Here is a 22,710-nt window from a genome sequence, read left to right as displayed (position 1 = left end):
CAATGAATACAATATTCCTTCACGTCATTGCAACCCCCCTTTTATTCATCACAGTCGCGCCCCTAGTTGGAAATCAGATATATCTTTATCTCACAAATTTCATAATAGAAGACTATACATAAAAAAAAGAAATTATAAAAAATGAAAATAGAGGAGAGGAATATATGATAAAGTCCAACCTGTAAGAGCTAATCATAGATACTTCAACTATAATAAAATTTATTCCTTAGTATCACAACCAGGGGTACAAGAGACATAAGTCCACTTGTGTCAACTCGGTTTGACTCTACTCAAGTTCGAATTTTGGAATACTGCTTGTAAACCTGATCGAACTCTTGAAATTTTATTATTTTTATATTATATAAGTGATATAATATGTTTATATATATTTTATATTTTATATATATTATACATGCATTTAATATTATTTTTATAACCATATCAAACTTAATTAACTTGAGCTTGAGTTCTGAGAATTTACAAGCTAGCCAAGCTTGAGTTCAAAACTTTTGATACTGATTGAGCCCAGGTCAAGTTAGGAACTCCACATTTCTTAGAGGAGTAATATCTCACTATGTTGACTGACCTTTGCTTGAATACAGCCCCAGTCACAACTCACAATCAATTGTACCCAATAAAACAATCTCCTTGTGCCTTTATTCCACTCTCAAAATGTGCAGGCCAACTGCCAAAGAATACTCAAACATAGTTGGAAAGAAAATGCCCTGCTGTAGATAGCTCGGCTGGAAAAACCTCAAGGAAGTAAACCTACGGTGATGCAATGCTCGAACTCCCAACTGGAGGAAGGTAGAGCGGCAGACCCATTGTCCTGGGGTTTTTCCGCTCATGGGCATGGTTTTCCTATCATTAAAAACCAGGATTTTAGTAAGAAAACAGAACTACCAGCATAATTGTCCCTATCTAGAACGTCCCTGCCGGATGTATTTTTTACTACCAGTAATCCCCACATGAACAAACTCCGTCCTCAAAATGGTGAAATCGATGCATGTCCCTCACAATGATGACCCGATTTACAATTTTGCTGATGAGCTTAATGGCATTGTGACAATCTCCACAAATCCTAAGATTCTTTGTGATGCGAAGAGCAGTCCCGGGCTTAGTGTTTAGGATGCCAAATGCAATGGCCAGCCTCTCACTGTGGTAGGAAAGTGCAGCTTCTTTTGCTTCATCCTCAATATCATGAAGCACAAAATCTGTCAAGGGGGTATAACCCAAGCGTTTCATGGGAGCAGCCAACTCATGAAGCAAAGAATAAATGCTCTTGGATTGGGGATGTGATCTGTCACCAACTCCAAACTTATGGATCTGGTTGTTATACACTATCAAACTAAATCCCTGAATTTTATTGGCTCCTCTTCCAGCCATCATCTTTCTCACCTTCTCAACATCATCCCATCTATATTTAGCAGCATAAATGTTGGAGAGTAGAACATGATAGCCAGCATTTACAGGGTCTAGCTGAAAAATACGATCAGCAATTTTCTCCGCCAAATCCAGATTACCATATATTCGGCAGGAACCAAGCAATGATCCCCATATGCTAGTGTCAGGTTTCACTGGCATGCTCAGTATGAGATTTTCTGCATCATAAAGTTGTCCTGCACGCCCAAGAAGATCAACCATACATGCATAATTATTTAGTCCGGGTGTGATCCCAAATTCTTCCTTCATCAATTTGAAGTACCTCTTGCCTTTTTCTATTAGCCCGGAATGGCTGCAAGCAGAGAGCACACAAGTGAATGTCACATGATTTGGCCTCACCCCTTCTTTTACCATTTGATTGAAAAGGTCAATCGCCTTCTTGCCATGCCCATGAATTCCATAGCTTGCAATCATTGCACTCCAACAAACAACATCTTTCCCCATTGTCTCATCAAACAAATTACGTGCCAAATCCAAACTCCCACACTTTGCATACATATCCATTATAGCAGTAGCAACCAAGATATCAGACTCAAACCCAGTTTTGATCACATAATTATGAAACCTTTTGCCTTTCCATAGAGCTCCTAGATTGCCACAAACTAGTAGAACACTTAGAAAACATACCCGATTGGGCTTTACACCCAAATCGCACATCAAATCAAAGAAACCCAATGTCTCACCATTATAACCATTGTGGGCATACCCTGAAATCATGGAAGTCCAAGAAACCAAATCTCTCTGAGTCATTTTATCAAATACTAACCGGGCAGCTTCAACATCCCCACATTTAGCATACATATCGACCAAAGCAGCATCGACATAGAGATCATTGCTGCAACCACAACACAAAGAATGCTGGTGAATCAATTTTCCTGCCCGCAAATCGGATAGCCCTGCACAAGATTTGAGTGCAAATGGGAAAGCAAACTTGTCTGGTACTAGACCTGTTTCCATCATTTTGGAATACAGAATCAAGGACTGGTGGAACTGGCCACCGGTAGCAAATGCCCTTATCATGATATTCCAAAGGTAACTACATGGGTTGGGTATGTTTTCAAACACAGCACTCGCAGCGCTGATGCAGTTGAAAGAAATGTACAGAATGGCAGATTTGGTTGACAAGTGTGTGTCGTTTTGGAGCCCATAAGCAAATACCTTTACGTGGGCTTTCTTGAGATAGCTGAGGCTGTAGCATCCTCGCAAAGCAGAAGCAATTATGTGGGCAATCTGATCAATAGACTTCTTGTGAATGAATTCCAGTGCTCTAGAAGAAGAAGAAGAAGGGTAGACCTTTAAAAAACGGTTATTGTTTGCAACGGATAAGTGGAATGGAGGAAAATTTAGGAAAGGTCTCATCAAAATGTACAAACACGAAGGTCACATAAATATTTATTTTGTAGGAGCAGAGGACCAGACCCAGATAGTCTTCGGTCCCAGCATAAATATCTATTATGCTTGCCTGTGACTGCTTATCTCGTGTGCTTATAATAGATTTTCATAATGTAAATACTAGTGTAGGGTTATTTTCTACTAGTAGGGTCTTTGTAAGACAAATAAGCCAATATGACTCATCGGTCACTTTGATGTTTCGTAGTGTCAGGATGATAATTACATAAAAACCTCTTTAGGAGAGGGTAAATGTTCATCAGTCATTATAAAATTCACTCGCAATTGTCAACGTGCTTAACCTGCTTGCCTCCCTCGCGAAGTACACCATGTCAACTGAGGATTTGTTAATGAATTACGTTTGCTTCAATGTTTACTACTTGCTTTCCATGGCTTTCATGAATTGATTACTGTTTCCGCTACTATCTGAATGAATGTTAATGAAAGTGCTTCGTAAATGAATATTGGTAAACAATAGGCTGGCTAGTTAAACAAGACTGCTTTAGCTAATGCCACACGGCCTTTCACAAGGGTGTGAAAATAGTCGGACCATGACACCCAGGCTTCAACCACACAATAGAAAGTGCACCTCCTATTCCATATCCCTTTTTTTCTCTTCCTACCATTAGAATACAAGATCTCCAACATAAGGATTTTAGAGTGTTACAAAAAATATTTCCTAAGAAATAATGTGGAAAGGCAATAATATTTGGGTGGCATTGATTTTGATTTATTTGGAGTCCCAGCTATAGAGTCGAATAAATTCAATAAATTTATTTACATCTCAAACTTTACTCATTTTGAAAGTGAGTAGATGAGATTGTAATATAAAAGTCTCATGTTCTAATTATTCAAATGCCCCTAAGGTCTTATTTGAATAAAGATTTTATTGAAAAAAAAAACAAAAGGAAAAATAATAATAAACTTAATTTTCTAGTATACTTTTTTTTTTATGTTAAAAATTATTGAGCTATGACTCATATTTAGAGGATTATCCACTTAAAATATGTTACAAGCAGAAGATTTCACACAAAGGGCAAGGGGGTCATAGTGTTGAATAAATTAGTAGCAGTACAATAGAATGTGTTTTGTTTGTTGCCTAATTTGTAGGAGTCGATTAGCATAATGTTAGTGGTGCCAAGAAGTTGTTTAGCATGATGTTAGTGGTGCATAGGAAATGTTTAGCATGATGATAGTGGTGTCTATTTTTGTGCTTGTAACCGTTTGTTTTTTAGCCTATATATGACCATTTTCTTATCAATCTAGTGTGGAGTTTTCAATCAAACTCTGTTTCCCTTTGTTTTTAAATCTATTGTTTTCTTCTTCCATTTTACATCAATGGTATCAAAGTGAGGTTAGAGTTCCACAATGGCTTCTGGAACTTTTGTGCAGCCAACCATTCCACGTTTTGATGGTTACTATGACTGTTTGTTGGAAATGGTGTGATCCCAAGAGGGGGGTGAATTGGATTTTAAAATATTTTGCTTAAATTAAACATTTATCGATTCGCCACATATCATATCCCATTTGATATTGCAGCGTGTATGTAAAATGATTAAGCTATGAGTATGAACATACACGTGCAGCATATCTCACTTAAATAAAAGTGTGCATACAAATAATTAGACCTATACATAAACAAGCATGCACATATGGAAATTTAAAGTGCATTAATTAAATGAGATAGAAAGAGAATGACACAAAATATTTGTTATCGAGGTTCGACCAAACCAGCCTACGTCCCCCCCCCCTTGGGTATACCCCCCAAGGATTCCATTATCCTTGCTCACTTAAACAGGCAAAGTAGAAGTCGCTATAACCACCTCTCCTTACGGGGCGAGGAATACCCCAACCACACTTTATGGGCGGTGCCAAAACTCATCTTAATTACCAGGCTGAGATCAACTGGTCTCCCTTACGGGGCAAAGACTTCCCAGTTCAAATTTTGGGCTGAACCCAATTGGTCTCTCTTACGAGGTGGAGACTCCTCAATTCAATTTACGGGATGAACCCAACTGATACATTAAAAATCATTTTTGTACAAAATAATGCTTCTAAATACAAGTAGAGATGTACAACATTAAAGCTCTAAAACATGCCCTCTAATATGATATGAAATCATGTTCAGTAGAGTAAGAGTGCTTTCAAAATCATTTTGCAATATTTGAATATAATGTGTGTGATAAGGACCTCAAAGATTTAAACCCTAAATCAAATATATCTCCGAAAAATATTTTCAATAAAGAAGTAGGAGAACCTAGGGTCTTGGTTTTTCAAATGATCTTTGCAATATAAAGGTTTATCAATGAAAGCATGGATGCAAAAATGTGTTTCTCCAACAACATATTTACCATGGAAATATGTGGAGAAATCTTAAAGCTTTACTCTCAAAAATGTTTTTCAAACATGCAAGCAAGAGAGAGTAAAACACTTGAAAATAAATGCCCAAATAAAAAATGTTTTCTTGTAGAAATGATTTTAAAGGAATAATAAAGAGAGTTGGAGAGTGTACAAATTTACCCAGTGAAAAGATTTTTGCAATGAAATCAGATTGGGGAAACTTTGATTAACAAAGAATTAGAAATATTTTAGGGAAAATTATTTGCTAATCAAAGTTGCTTATTAAAGCAAATGAGGGGGTATTTATAGTTTTTCTAAAAAATATGATTGTTGGGACACGCTGGGTATTATTAGATTTGTTTAATTAAATTTTAACCCCAGTTACCACAGTTAATTATTGGCAACCCGAGAGTTTTGGTCGCCTGGTCCTTAAAGTCAGTCGCCCGAATAGACACAAAGAGAAAAGTAAATTTTTTAGGTTCGGTTAACCGTGGGAAACAATTGGTCGGCTAGGCCAGGTGATTTTCCAAACCTTCGTGATTTTGTTCGCCCAATGAATGGTTCGGTCTGCTGAGCCTCACAATTTAGTCGCCCGAGGTGATTTTGAACTAAAAGCTTGGGCGTCCAGGGACAGTTAAAAATTCAATAACGAGGGTTCAGTCGACCGTGGAAGATACGTTCATTTTTATTCGATAGCCTGAGTCATATTCAATATTTTGACTTTTTGGCCAATAGAGTGTTCGGTCGACTAAGGTGTTTATAACTAAAATGGGTTGGTCAACCGGAGCTATTAAAGTACCCTAAAAATCCAACGTTGGTCGACCGAGTCTCCCCTAAGGTCTGTCTATGGCCTATCTAAGCATTAAGTCATATCATGCAGATATATGCATTATTACAGACCAAAGTAATAAAAACTTAAATGCAATTTACGATTGAAATGAATAAATGTCTTCTTTCTCCTTTACTCTTCTACATGGAATTCGCCTGAAATGCATAATCTTTAAGTCCATTAGGCTTCTATTTTCTCGTATTTTATGTCTGTGTTGAAATGTAAACCTATTGACACACTAAGTACACACATAAGATACAGATGCTTTGTCAACATCAAAATAGGAATCAGACTAAAAAAGCCAACAATCTCCCGCTTTTTGATGATGACAAACACATCATAACAAAATGGGTACATCTTGAAAAGGCTCCCCCTAAGAATATGCAAAATATAAAATATAGACACTAATGCTCAAGCATATTCATGAAAGAAGGTATTACAAGGATCATGCAGTTAAAATTTTGCATTAAAACACAAGTTCAGATATTTGCCCCAATATTTTTGCCCCTAAAATTTTCCCTTTCGATCATTATCATTTTACTCAAAAACATTCTCCTCTTTTTGTCATCAACAAAAGGGTTAAGTTAAGTAGAAAACAATTTTATCATTTAAAACAGACTTAGCAAAGAGAACTCCCCCTTTTTGAAAAAATAAAAAAAACTTTTTATTTTTCTTAGAAAAACTCTCCCCTTTGTTATATAACAGTTAAGCATAAAAAAAATTTATAACTCGTTAAAAAATATAACAATTAAGCATAGTACAATTTTCATAACTGGTCATTAAAAGATTAAAAGGCACATGACAAACAAAATTAGATCAGGATTATTCACAAACCATGGCAATTTAAACATATCATAAGACCCATGAAAGATTTGAGTTTAACACACACGACATATGATAGCAAATGTAGGTTTGAGCATAAAAGCGGTCTAACTTGTTCAAATGCATTTCATGTAAAATCCATGAACCAATTATGCAACACCTTTAAAAAGAATTTATAAACAATATAATTTCACGACATAAAATTTCAATATAATACAAGCACAGTCATGAAAACATTCAAGCACATATGCAAAAGACAAAATATATTATATATAAGTTCATTTCTTGCTTTTAGAATATATATATATTTATATATTTATATATATATCTATATATATAAATATATCCCCTTATGATTTTCGATAAATACTGGGGACTATGTGTTGACCTTATAGGTTACACCCGATTTTGATAATGACAAATAGTTGTTGTATTTGATGGGTGTTTGAGGATATGTGCAGGTATACAGTTGGTAGGTCAAAATGATGGCAGAAGAAGTATAAGTTGAAAGCCCTGAAGATCCTACTTATGTTGTATTTAAATTCATTATTCATTATGGGTCTATAATAGTAACTAGGGTTTAGATTGTAATAATCATACGCATCACCTGCATGGTATGATAGGTAAGCTCAAAACGAAAAAGGCCTAAAATAACCTTAGGACACTCACACACACACACACACACACACACACACACACACACACACACACACACACACACATATATATATATATATATATATATATGATCATATGGAAGAGTGATCGCATAATTAAAAAAAAAAAAGAACTAAAATGCACTTAAAATGCATGTTCGGTAAACCGTACTTCACAAGTCCATATCTCTTGGTCGACCGAACCGGGACTGGGTCAACACTTTGACCACTGCTCGGTCGACCGAACGCAGCTCAATACATTCCACTCAATCGACCGAACTTCCTCTGAGTCAAACATTTAACCATACGGTCGACCGAGCCCAAATCCTAAGCCAACAACCTAGTCGACCGTACTCACACGTGAGAGAACTCAATGCTCCAATTGACCGAACTACTTAGTTCAAAAACCTCCCGGTCGACTGAACCACGCAGAAAAGAAAAATCACCTTTGGGGCACTATGTCTAGTCAACCGAACTTTTAGTTCAAATCATGTCCGGTTGACCGAACTTGCACAACTTGGTCAACCGAACCTTGCCTTCGGTCGACCGATGCTCTCGAGTTGCCCTATTATTTTTATTGTGGTTAAAATATTTAAATAGGGTTTTAAAATATTTATAATAATTCCCTATGTGTCCTGAACGGTTATAGTTTTGGGAAACTCTATATATACCCCCTCATTTGGAATGATTAGCTTTGGATTAGGAATCTTAATTAGGAAAAATCTTCTAAAATTTGAAAATCTTTCATACTCATTTTTGAGCCTTCTACACTTATTCTTACCAGATTTTAGTGCTTAAATCTCTTTGTAAGTGTGATTGAGTGTTGTTCTCATTAGGCTTAAGCTCTCTCTTGTTCTTATTGATTGAGATTATTTTATTAGAGAGCTAAGCTTGAAGTTTCCCTAGGAGACTTTGCTAATAAGTCTTCCCTAGGAATAATTCATTGAGCCTTTGAGTTTTGCATTGTCATTGCAATACTCAAGGTGTTCACTTTGGATTTTGATTGCTAAAATATTTTACAAATCATTTTCAAAATATCTTTTGTGCTTATATTTGATAAATATATATTTTAAGACATTTTCTTGAGTGCCAAAAGATCTTTGTTGCTATATCATTTTAATACAAAAATCAAATAACTATTTTTACAAACCATTGTTCAATATCTCTTGTGGTTTACTTTGATAAAACCTTCTGTTGAGATAATTGGAGTATACTTGTGATCTTTACTAGTGCACTGTGATTGAGAATATTATTTTGACACAAAGATGCTGTCACTTACACTCTCACGTACTAATTGCATTATTCACATTAATTTGAGAGTAGACACTAAGGCTACATTGAACTTATCATATCTTATCATTTGGTAGTGTGTTGATTATATTGGTACATATCAACTTATGTAAGAAGCATTTCCTTGTACACAAAAACTGTATTTCAAATTGGTTGTATTCTAGGTACGAGTCTGAAGAAGGAGACTAGCCCTGTTGAATAGTCTCGTACTGGCTAAGACCCGGTTAGGAAAGTTAGGTGCGTCATCCTGATAAGGCGTGTTGGTTGAGATCAGCCCCTTGAATTGACCTGGTTGTAACCGGTGCCGCTCTTCCCATTAAGTGAGCTTTAGTGGAATCCTTAGGCTTTCGAGCTAGAGGTGGGGACGTAGGTACAGTTAGCCGAACTCCGATAACATATCATGTGTCTATTTATATTTCCGCACTTTATATTTATCACACGTGTATGTTATAGTGTGAATGATGCGCATGATTTAAATTTCCGCATATTATATTTATCTGCGCATTTGGGATTGCATAGAAAGACCCTAAGTTGTGATATTCTGCTAACATCTGTTTAACCTAGGAATATGTTTTAAAATTCCAATTCACCCCCCCCCCCTCCCTTTTGGGAATACACCAAAGCTAACATTATGCTTGCTGAAAAAAAAAACTTTAATATGAAGTTCAAACAAGCATCATTTTCCTGGATAAGCATTTTAGCATAATACATAATCTAACTAGAAAAATGCAACCATATAGATCCAACGATATTAAATAATTTAAAATAAGGATCATATGGCAAAACCTAAGACACCTGTGGCAAGCAACATAACTCAATCTTAGATTTTCAATAAAATCATCATACTTTAAAATACATAAGCCACAAAAAATTTTAAAGCAGATCTAAGCCAAAACTGTTGGTGAGCAAAACAAGATAGAAAATTATTTTTAGATGCTCCCCCTATCAATTTGAATACATGCTTAGATGTTTTTAGCTTCTTACACTAAAATTAATTGTAAAATAGTCATTTAGAGAGAAGAGTTTATGGATAAAGGATTTATCAGGCCTAACGTGTCGCCTTGGGGAGAACTAGTCCTGTTTGTGAAGAAGAAAGATAGGACTATGAGAATGTGCATAGATTATAGAGAGATAAACAAACTGATAGTCAAGAATAAATATCCTCTTCCCAAAATTGATGATTTATTTTTTCAGCTCTAGGGGACCCAGGTCTACTCCAAGATTGATCTTCAGTTGGGCTACCACCAAGTGAAAGTTAGAGTAGAGGATATTTCGAAAACAACATTCCAAACTAGATATAGGCACTATGAATTCTTGTTAATGCCGTTCGGATTAACTAACGCACTAACAGTGTTTATGGATTTAATGAATTGGGTGTTCCATTAGTACTTAGACCAATTTGTTGTGGTATTTATTGATGATATACTAGTCTACTTGAAGAGTTTTAAGGAGCACGAGGTTCATCTGAGGCTAGTATTGCAAGTATTGGGGGAAAGAAATTGTTTGCTAAATTCAAGAAATATGAATTTTGGCTGAGGCAAGTCACTTTCCTCGGGCATGCGATTTCTAGGGACAGCATATCAGTTGACCCGAGCAAAATAGAAGCAGTGGTGAGTTGGATGAGACCAAGGAATGTTCAAGAGGTTAGAAGCTTCCTCAGTTTGGAAGGGTACTACTAGCGTTTTGTGGATGATTTTTTTCAGATTATTAAGTCCACTGACGTGAATCACGAGGAAGAATGTGAGGTTTGAATGGACCGATGATTGTGAGCAAAGCTTCCAGGAGTTAAAGTGGTGGTTGGTCACGACAGCAATATTAGCTATACCATTAGAAGAAAATGTTTTTGTGATATACAGTGACGCATCCCAAAAAGGACTTGGGTGCGTGTTGATGCAACATGAGAGAGTCATTACCTACGCATCTCAGCACCTTAAAGAATATAAAAGGAACTAGCCAGTACATGATTTAGAGTTAGCAACAGTAGTGTATGCTCTAAAGATATGGAGGCACTATCTTTATGGGGGAAGATGTGAGATCTTCACTGATCATAAAATTTTGAAATATTTCTTTATCCAGAAAGAATTGAATATGAGATAGAGAAAGTGGCTAGAGCTTATTAAGGATTATGATTGCACTGTCAGCTACCACCTAAGGAAAACAAACGTGGTGGTTGATGCTTTGAGTCGAAAATCAGTGGGTGCACCATTGTTAACAGAGGAAATTCAGCATCTGATTTTGATGGACTTAGAGAGGCTAGGCGTGGAGCTGATATAAGGTGATCATCAGACATTCATTGCTAACCTAGTGTTACAGCCTACTTTACAAGAAAGAATTAAAGTCGCCCAAAAGAATGACACAGAATTTGTAGAGCTAATAGAGAAAGTGCAAGATGGATAGGGGGAGGAGTTCAGTATTTCAGGGGATGGAGCCCTGAGGTTTCGTATTAGACTATGCGTGTCTGTGAATGTCAAGAATAGGAGGGCTATTTTAGAGGAGGCACACAGATCCCTATACACAGTTCATCCTGGCAATACTAAAATGTATCGAGATCTCCGGGAATCATTCTGGTGGAGCGGCATGAAGAAAGAGATAGCTAAATTTGTGGAGCAGTGTTTGACGTGCCAGCAGGTAAAGACTAAGCACCAGAGGCCGGTAAAACAGTTGCAGCCCATCCACATTCCCGAGTGGCAGTGGGACCATACATCTATGGACTTCATTTCAGGGTTACCGCCGGCGCTACATGGACAGAACGTCATTTGGGTGATTGTAGACCGGCTAACGAAGATGGCCTACTTTCTCCCTATTAAGGTTAGCTACCCTATGAATAGACTGGCAGAGATATACATTCAGGAGATAGTTCGACCACATGGAGTGCCAATGTTTGTAGTTTCAAACCGAGACACACGTTTCACATCCTGATTTTGGAGGAGCTTACAGGAGGCTTTGGGGTCTCAGTTGTCATTCAGCACAACTTTTCATCCTCAGACTGATGGGCAGACAGAAAGGTCGATCCAAATACTTGAGGATATGCTACAAGCACATGTATTGGATTTTGGGGCTAGTTGGACCTAGTATATGCCGCTGGTTGAGTTCTCATATAATAACAACTATCAGGCCAGTATCAGGATGGCACCTTACGAGGCATTGTATGGTAGGAGGTGTCGTTCCCCGTTATACTTGGATGAAATGGGTGAGAGGCAAGTTTTGGAACCAAAATTAGTATAGCAAGCCTACAATAAAATTCCAACTTATTAAAGATAGAATCAGTGCAGCTTAGAGTCGGTAGAAAAGCTACGCAAATACTTGCCACCGAAATTTAGAATTCGATGTGGAAGATCAGGTGTTTTTGAAAGTAGCACCGCTAAAAGGGGCTATGAGATTTGAGAAGAATCGTAAGTTGAGTCCTAGGTTTATTGGCCTATTCAAGATAATAGAGAGAGTGGGTCCAATTGCCTACAAGCTAACTTTACCACCAGCTCTATCCAGAATACATGAAGTATTTCATGTTGAGGAAATACGTTCCAGATCCCTCCCACGTGATCAGCTAGGATGAGATAGAGCTTAGGGACACACTAGCATATGAGGAGACACCAGTACAGATCTTAGATAGAAAAGAACAAGAGTTTCATACTAAAAGAATACCATTAGTAAAAGTTCTGTGGGGAAATCTTAGTAGAAGAAGCATCGTGGGAGCTTGAGGAAGAAATACGACAGAAATACCCACAACTGTTTGGTGGGGATCAGTAATAGTCAGGGGTGATAATTTAGAGAAAATCACTATTACTTATTTTAATGCAGAGTAATAAAAGTATGAATGTATATTAGATTATAGGATAGAAAGTATTTTTGGTTTTAGGAGAATTTTCTTTTTATGTATACATTTGTAATCTCCCAGAACCATAAATGTAACCACGGTATTCCTCCACCATAAGTAAGGGTAATTAATAAAATAAGTAGTAAATTTTCCTCAGAGGATGGTGCATAGCACAGATAGTAATATTCGAGGATGAAATTTTATAAGGAGAGGAGAATGTAAAGACCCAAAAAATATAATAATTAAATAATAGACAGGAAGGAAAATTTTAAAAGGGGATGGGTTCGTCGACGAGCCCCCTGGTTTCGTCGACAAACTCTCATATACAGTTCATGGACGAGCTTCAATGCCTCGTTGACAAAGAGATACTAAGAGGGGGACATGCAGACCCTTTGGTTCATTGATGAACTTCCTTTTTCAACTCACTGACGAATCCACATGTCTCGTCGACGAGGCCATGTGTCAAGTTACCTATATATATATATATGCTGAAATATGGATTCAGCATGAAAAATCTCTCTCTCTCTCTCTCTCTCTCTCTCTCTCTCTCTCCCTTTACCCCCGGTTACTTCTCCTTCTCTCTACAAATTCGGCTCTGTTTCTCCCCGTTTTGACAATCAGAAGCTACCACGTTGATCCTGGGGAGATTTTCTACAACTTAGCCAGAGTAGAATTTTAGTTTGAGGAGTTCAGACACTATCCCAAAATCAGGGTAAGTAAGTTATTTAAGGTTTATTTGGTTAGTAGGCTTTTCTAAGCCCAGATTCTGTATTAAATATTGATATACTAGTGTTTGGGATGATTAAACTAGGGTGTTACAATTTCAGGGTTTGGGTGTAACAACCCGAAGAATAATGATATTTAAATAATAAAGAGGGAGGGAAATGAAAATAGTAACAGAAGGAGGCAGCTAACTTCGTCGACAACGTTGCACTTTGGGATGTAATGACCAAGAGAATTTATCAGATCCTCGTCGACGAATACAAGGAATTCGTCGACGAGGGTACAAGAGGGTCTCGTCAACGAAGACAAGTTTCGTCGACGAAAAGATACCGAAAGAGGATTTTTGGAAGTCTAAAATTTGTCGAAGAAGGTGCAGGTTCGTTGACGAACTTTCTACAGGACTCGTCGACGAGGTGACGTGTCTCGTCGACGAATCTGACTCTATAAATGGCTGAAAGTTTGATTTTTACACAGAAAATTCACAGAGATTCACTCCCTCTCTCTCTCTCTCTCTCTCTCTCTCTCTCTCTCTCTCTCTCTCTCTCTCTCTCCTACGGCTCCACCTCCATCTCTCTTCGATTTCGGCCCCGTCATTTTCCTAATCGACAATCTGAGGCGACCACGATGCTCCTGGGGAAGTTCTCTCTAAGTTTGCCGGAGCGGATCATCAGTGGGATGAAGTTGGATTTTATCCTAGATTCAGGGTAAGGTTTTTTAAGCAAAATTTGGTTTTTCAGCAGTTGTAGGAAATGTAGTAGATATAGAAATAATGATGTTTTGTTCTGAGATATATGGTTTTTAGGGTGTTGAGTGGAGAACCCTGTGGATGTAGGACCTACTACTGTAGGGAGATTTTAGCAGGAATCAGGTAAGGGAAATATGCAATGTTAGGTAATAGTAGTATGATTTCAATATGAAATATTTGTTTTTATCAGATTATTACTTCACAGCAAGAACTTATACAGTTTATCAAATACGTTTTAAATGTTTTAAATTACTGTGTGGCATGAGAATATGGATATAGTGCAGAAACATGTTTTTACAGTATTTTCAGAATTATGTTTTATAGATTATTCAAATAGGAAATATGTTTTATAATATTTTCAGAATACCATGATTATACAGTTTTCAGTACCATGACATACAATTTTACAGTTTATTTCAGAAATATAATTGATATAGATACAGTTTATCACAACATCATGGTTAATACAGATATTACAGAATCATGGTAAAACAGATAGATTGTATATAGTAATGTATTATTTAGTATCACAACCTGATGGATCAGATTCAGCAGAGCACGGTACCATTTCTATATACAGATATTCAGTATAGAGTGCAACCATCTATTCAGATAATATGTGGTATGTAGGTCGATCAAATGCCCAGGAGTGGACAGGCTCCCCATCAGATATGGGTTGAGGAGGGCTGATAAGACCGATAGAGTATAGTGGTTTATCCTGGTCGGCCAGCCACAGTAGATCCCGCCTTCGGGCCACACAACCCTGTCTTGAGGGGTTAAATCATGACATACAATCATCCAGGAAAGTTTTCAGCTATTATATGTATATACAATTTTACAGTAATAAAGGGCATACTTATGTATAGAAACCTAAAATACAGTTATGTTAAGCAACATGGGATGGTGGTTGTTATATTATTTGTACTCTATTTACAGATTCAGTTATATGTGATTATATAGAAACAGATCTTCTCAGTATTGAAACTCATTTGTCACACACTAGTAATAGCATATTTCATCTTACTGAGTGTTGTCTCATCCCATTAACTTATTTTTATGTATAGCCCTAGCCCAGTTGAGGGTATTTTGGGAATCATTCTTATTTGTATATTTTGGGGACACATTTTAGCACTTTGGTATTGTATATTTTCTTGGTTGTGTTTATATGAATTCTGTTTCTTGCTGCTTAGGTTGATGGATTGGTTTGATCTAGTAGGTATCAGAGCATTATAAATTTTGCAGTATATATATATATATATATATATATATATATATATATATAAACCTAGTTAAATAACGGGTCGTTACATTGGGGTTCCAAACACTTTAGGCATCGATTAAGAAGCCCCGTGGGTATTATCTTAGGAACCCAAGTAAATGATAAATAGTTCATAGTTTAGAAATGTGGGTATGATAATTATTCTAGATATTCATTTGATTGAAAGGGAGATATATATATATATATATATAATTTCAGGGTTTGGAATTACGAGTGCTGTAGGCATGAGATAGAGAAATAATAAATAGAACTCAGATATTCAGGTAAGGGAAAATATGTTATACCAGATAATTTAAATACTTTATCAGTATAGCACAGTATTTGAATATGAGTTACAGAGTATGGTTTTTTAACTAAATAAAGCATGAAAATTATACAGTATTACAGTAGATATTTATAGAGTTTTATTTAATTATGTGGCATGAGAAAAATACTGGAATATTTATAGAATTTTATACAAATTTACAAACTTATGATTACATAGTTTTTACAGAGTTATGAAATACAGTTTTATTTACAGAACTACGGTTATACAAAATTTTATAGAATTACAATTTACATGGTTATACAGAATTGCAATATACAGTATTTTACAGAACCATGTTTATACAACATTATGCATAACTATGTAATACAGTATTTTATAGAAACATGTTTATACAGAGTTTTATAGTACCATGATTATACAGAATGTTTTACAGTATCATGATTATACAGAATGTTTTATAGAACCATGATATACAGAGCATAGAACCATGACATGCAGAAATACAGATTGTACATAAATATAGATTATACAAAAATATAGATTATATAGAATTATAGAGGTTTACAACGTCATGGTTAATACAGAGAATTACAAAATCATGGTTAATACAGATGGTATAGAATCATGGTAAAACAGTTAGATCTTATATAGAAATAGTATGATATAGTATCAGACCCTAATGGAACAAAGCAATTTACAAAGCACGGTACCGTAACTATACAGTATAGACAATATGTCTCATATAGAGTATGGTACAGCCGATTGTGCCACATATAGGGTAGAGAACGCCCTGATGTCCGGACCAGGTGGAGTGGGGCCTTTCATGCTAGAGGCATATACAGATGCATACAGTTAGGCTGACATTGGACGGCCAACTAGTGTCTAGCCCCGCCTACGGACCGCACAACCCATTTATGAGGGCTTAAATCATAACATACAGCCATCTAGGGGAAGTTTTCAGAGTTATGTATGTATTATAGCATTTACAGAAAATAGAGATTACTTATTATAGATAGAACTACTATTTAATAGTTAACTCAGAAAATAATGTATTTTAAATGACATAGATGTGGATTGTTATACTGATACTCTTACATGATATCCTATTTACAGTTTTAACTAAAGATTATAATTTTACGTACAGACTCATATGCCACACACTGGTAATAACATGTTTTCTCCTTACTAAGAGGTGTGTCACCCTAGCATTATAAATATTCCAGGTAACCTAGAGAGGTGGGCAGGGCTGGCTTAAAGGTAAAGGAGGCGGCTAAATTAGCATAGTTTTAAGGGTGAGTCTTGGACTGGATAGTAGGGCCCACAGTATTTTGGGATTTATGGAAATGATGTATATGTGTATATATATACAGGTGGGTCCGTAGAACTTTGGTATTGTGTATTTTGGGTTATGTATTGGATGTTATGTTTTTCCGCTGCATAGGTTAAATACAGGAACTGCACAGGTTACCATGGTGCCTACTCTGGGCCGTGAAGATGATAGATGTTTATTTACAGGGTATTAGAGATTATGTTTTATAGCATGACATATAATGAATTAATAAAAAAAAAATGGATAGAAATTTTGGGTAATTACAGATAAGATGGTGATGAAGCAAACCAGCCGTAGCAACACCTTGCTCCAGCAAATGATGCATTTGAGAATCCTCAAAATGAAACTCCTATAGTCTCCTAAGTCACTCCAATAGCACCAGAAGAAGCAACTGAATCACGTTCTCATCGTGTTCGAAAGAGACCAACATGGATGTCAGATTATGAGGTAATCAGAATTGATCAATCTGAAGACCAACTCACTCATTTTGCTTTATTTTCAGATTGTGATCCTATAGTGTTTGAAAGTGCTGTCAAAGAATCAAAATGGTGGAAGGATATGAATGCTGAAATTGTAGGCATTTAAAAGAATGACACTTGGGAGTTACCTGATCTTCCAGAAGGGCACAAAATAATTGGTGTGAAGTGGGTTTACAAGACAAAGCTGAAGGAGAATGGTGAAGTCAACAAGTACAAGGCACGCTTGGTGGCCAAGGGATATAAGCAAGAGTGCAGTGTTGATTATAAAAAAGTATTTGCTCTAGTTGCAAGGCATGACACAATCAGATTGGTGATTGCATTAGTAGCTCAGAACTCATGGCCTATTTTCTAACTGGAGGTGAAGTTGGCGTTCCTCCATGGACATTTGAAGGAACTGGTATTTATCAATCAACCTTCTAGTTATGTGAAATTTGGAAATGAGCATAAAGTGTATAGACTAAAGAAGGCTCTATATGGATTAAAACAAGCCCCACGGGCTTGGTATAATCGTATAGAAACTTATTTTTTAAAGGAAGTGTTGGCCTTACAACGCTTAAAATCTTGTTTTGTTGCTAACAAACAAGTGGAACTTAACATATTTGGTTAAGTGATGTTATTTCAGGGCACACATATGTAAAAGTAAGGTCAAAGTGCTTACAAGGATCAAATGAAGCAAATTCATATCCATAGGGTTTATATAAACAAACAACCATCTTACGTTCTTACATTACTAAAGTTGTATACTTTAATCTTGGTTTGGTTGATTGCTTTCAAATTGTTGGTTGATCAAAACTTTGCTGAAACCTCAAAAGGAAGTATGTTGTTTGGTTAACACCCAAAGACAAATTAACTATAGAGTTTATTTAAATTCTGAGTTGTTTGGGATTTGAGTTGTGGTTTGCATTGAAGAAACAATTTCATATATACAGGGCTTGATTCAAATATATATACCTAGGGCTGACAACAAAAGCTGAAAGTTGAATCTAATATATTGATTAAATATATTAGTTGAATGGTTTAAAGTTTGACATTGATTGGAGTGTGTTTATATTCCAAAGCTTTGGTTAAGCTTACATTCTAAATCTTTGCTTAGAAGTGCTGAATCTTGCAAGCATTCATCAAATAGTGTTGCAGTTAACTTATACTTGACAAATCAATTGGTTGTTTGATTGAACTTTGTTTTGATTACTTGTATTGTGTAGTTGTGGATTGAATAAAAAAAATTAAATTTTATTAATAAGAAGACAAGAAATCTTTGAAAGAATTAAAAGAGGTTAAGAATTCTTAAAAAGATTTAAAAGAAATGTTAATAACCCAATTCACCCCCCTCTTGGGACTACACCTTTATTACCACGACTCTCCTAGTAAAGTTCTCTGTAAGTCTGCTGGAACTGATCGTTGGTGGAGTTGGTTTGAAATTTATCTCAATTTCAGGGTAAGACATTTTATTCAATATTTGCTTTCTCCACAATTATAAGAAATGTTGTATGCAAATAAATATTGATATTTTGTTCTGGGCGATGTTGTTTTTTGGATGTTGTGTAATTAACCCTGCGGGTATAGGGCCAGAGTACCGTAAGGGTTTTCTAGAGTTTAGGTAAGGGAAATATGCTATGCTAGAGATTTTTAATATGTATAACAGAAGATTATGAATGTGTATTTACAAGCATACAGATCAGATTATTTTTCCAGAATATCATGAATATTATTTTTACAGCAGAATTACAGAAATGAAGCATGAGATTTTAATTACACAGTTGTGTGGCTTGAGTTTATTATAGTTTAATATGTTGATTGTGAAATTTTACAGATATCTAGATATACAGTTTAATAACAGAAAGCATGATTTACAGCATTATTCAGAGTAACATGATTCAAAACCATAACACTCAAACAGATATTTCAGATACTATATACAGATATTACAGATAGTACAAATAGATATTACAGATATTATACACAGATATTACAGATATTATAGACAGTTTATACAGACAGATTATATAGTTAGATTCACAGTTATAGCATCAAGATGCTACAGTTATGTTATTTAGGTATTACAGTATTTACAGTGCAGAATTAAGTGTTATGGTTGTTTAGAAATCATGTTAAAAGCAACAAGATAAATATATAATTATATATATACAGTATTACACAGTTTCAGACCCCTATGGATATTACAAACAGAGATATACAGTAAAGTACGGTATCGTTGCTATTTCAAACACATGCAACCACATGACTTAGATAGTATGTGGATTCCATCTAACCGTGCGAGGAGAGATTGCAGTCTCCCCAGCATGCTGGTTTGAGGTAGCTGGTTAGACGAGATAGAGGTTAGAGATTGCTCAGAGTGATTGCAGTGGGCTAGATTGATACAAATTGGCAGATGTTAAAGATACAGATTGACTTGTCTGGTAGGCCAACTAGAGAAAGTGTAGCCTACGGGCTGCACGACCCTATCATGAGGGGATATATCATGACATACAGATCCCAGGGTGTAACGACCCGGCCCTTTACACGGACTCAGGTGTCACTCACATACATCAAATACCTATACCTGTTCAAGATATGGAAACAACCCGCCCTAAACAGGGACATACAGGTGTAAAACATACATAATCATGATGTAAATGTCGCGGAAAAACATAAACATCCATTGGGATTACTACTAGCCTTATACCAGAGTTCACTAATACATCCATAATTTACATACATTCGGACTTAGAGTAATCGTCATATTACAACCCTCCAAAAAGGACTTTCATCAAGTTTAGTACAAAAATTTAGATGCTTACGTAAGCTAACCAAAATAAACTCCCTAGTCCTTTTATCTACTAGGACCGACGCACGGATGGACCTGAAAACAAAGGTTGTAAGATAGGGTGAGACACCTCTCAGTAAGGAAGAAGGAGTTACAACAGTGTGTGACTGCATACATGCATATTTTCATTCAACATCTGGAATATAAATCAAATATTTTCAATACAGTAATGCATCAGGTATATCATTATTCATATTACAAAATTTCCACATCTGTCTTTCGACCATTTAATGATTTATCAGATGACCAACAGCAAAATATCCCTATAACCAGTTTTACCCCGTGGCTCGGGTTGTGCACTGGTACTCGTCCAATGCCCTGTTCGTGCAGACACTGTCGAGTACCTACATACGATCCGACTGCCTCCATTGGCCCAATATCAGCCAATGGTTTCACCCTGCTAGCCGACCATCTTGGTACCCACATCGTTTAGTACGTGTGGTTGCACGTGTACATCTAGCTACGATATCGTGCCGTATCATATAACAGTAGTTTATTTCAACTCTGCAAAGAAAGTATTTTTCAACCCTCCCGGGACTCTCAAGCTGTGGTTCCGTGTATCATAAATTCAATTTATACAAATATGATAAGATTTTATTTCCCATAATCTATATCAATAATATAGAAATAATTCCAGCGGGTTCAAACTGGCGTCTTTCCACCTGGTTTACCCCTCTTTGTTTACTGATGCGGCTCGGTTTATCACCAGCCTCTGTTTATCACATTGTCAGTATAACAAATTGGAATTTCATTCCCATATTCTATATCAGTAGTATAGAAAATACATTCATTTCCATTTCAACATATATCACACAAGTTTAATACAAAAACCCGCTAAATGATAGAAATTCAATATACATAGTTTAACTAAATAAATAAAGGAATCGAGTCTCTCCTACTATAGTATAAACACAAATAAAGATGTTTGTAAAATTTGGAGATCATACGTCGAAATCCTCGTTTTTACCAAAAACCATAAAATCGTCAAATCGGCATTTCTACGCGGTAGAATTTCACAAATAAGCATTTAAATCATACATAATAACATAAACTAGTTTTTTAGCGGTTTAGTTTTCCAAAATAGCTGTTGTAATGTTGTTCCCCTTACCTTATATTCAAAATGAAACTTCGTACGAAACGTCCAAACGACAACTCAAGATCCCGCAACCCTAAAACCACAGAACATAACCTTACTATGTTTTCTACTGCTATCCAAATATCCAATCAAATTAGGAATCAGCATTCCTACCTCGATTCTTGGGAACCAACCCGAAACTCTCCAGAAACGACGATCCGATCCCACAAAGTGTAGAGTTTCCTCTCTGATCCACGCAGTACCCTCCGTTTTGGAAACGGATGACGAACGGCGAAGGATCTTAAGGGGAAAGAGGAGAGGAGAGAGAAATTGTGAGAGAGAGAGAGAGAGAGGAGAGAGAGGAGAGAGAGAGAGAGAGAGAGGAGATGTAAAGAGATAAGGAAGATAAAGAATAAATCCATTGGGAGAGAGAGAGAGAGAGAGGCAGAGAGAGAGAGAGAGAGAGAGAGAGAGAGAGAGAGGAGAGAGAGGAGAGGAGAGAGAGAGCGAGAAGAGAGAATGAGAGAATGAGAGAATGAGAGAGGATAAGAGAATTTATAGAATAAATCTTTACTTAGCCCTTAAGTAATCTAAATAAATATCTCCTCCAAGATATTTATATATAAATATCTCAAAATATCTTCTCCAAAATATCTTTTTTTTTTTTTTTTTGGGTCGGGTTACTACACAGGGTATAGCAGAAGTTCCTATGTACAGATATATTACACAGCAGCAGTTTTATTATTATATTAGCTGTATGTACAAATAGCAAGCTTAGATCACAGTTATATTTTGAAACTACATTACATGTGTTTTGTATAGTATATCAGCGTATCCATTTTACATTATCAATGTTATTTCAGTTATTATATGTACAACTTAGCCGCCACACACTAGTGATAGCATATTTCTACTTACTGAGCGTTGTCTCATCCTAGTGACTTATTATTTTTTAGGAGATCCAGTTAGGCGAGTAGATCAAGCTCGCGGGTAGAGGTTGTTTTGGTGCTACCTTTGCTGATCTCAGGTTTTGATGTGGTCACTAGGTATTTTATGTTGTAAATATACTCCAGGATATTATAGTTCTCTGGTATTATGTATAGTAGTTCCCAGTTTTTGCATACCACTGCGTAGATATGTACGAATACAAGGTTTTCTCAGTCCTCCTTCGAGCCTAGGGTATTATCAGTAGTATTTCAGATAAATGATATTTGTGTTATATGTATATATATATATATAAATGATATAAATAGCAGGTCGCCACAACAACCATGTTTGAAAGCTTTAAGAAATCCATTATGGCTGAATTTGAAATGTTTGATCATGGCATGATGCATTACTTTCTTGGCATAGAAGTGTTGCAGTCTTCTATTGGCATTCTTATTTCTCAAAAGAAATATGTGG

The 22,710-nt window shown here is 36.1% G+C and overlaps 1 protein-coding gene across 1 annotated transcript in view; it reads right to left on the bottom strand.

The window, feature by feature from the left end:
* Nucleotides 1-425: 425 nt before the first annotated feature.
* LOC131167526 (uncharacterized) overlaps nt 426-22,710 on the bottom strand; it is a 29,520-nt gene continuing 7,235 nt past the window's right edge. The window contains exon 4 of the mRNA XM_058126330.1: nt 426-2,797. Within this exon, the coding sequence (XP_057982313.1) occupies nt 952-2,797 (1,846 nt within the window). The 3' untranslated portion in view covers nt 426-951. The remainder of the gene's footprint in view (nt 2,798-22,710) is intronic.

The sequence above is a fragment of the Malania oleifera genome, chromosome 11, assembly GCF_029873635.1.
Source record: "Malania oleifera isolate guangnan ecotype guangnan chromosome 11, ASM2987363v1, whole genome shotgun sequence".
In the NCBI taxonomy this organism is placed as follows: Eukaryota; Viridiplantae; Streptophyta; class Magnoliopsida; order Santalales; family Ximeniaceae; genus Malania; species Malania oleifera.
The sequence above is the reverse complement of the archived record's forward strand: the minus strand, read 5'-3'. Positions and strand labels throughout refer to the sequence as shown.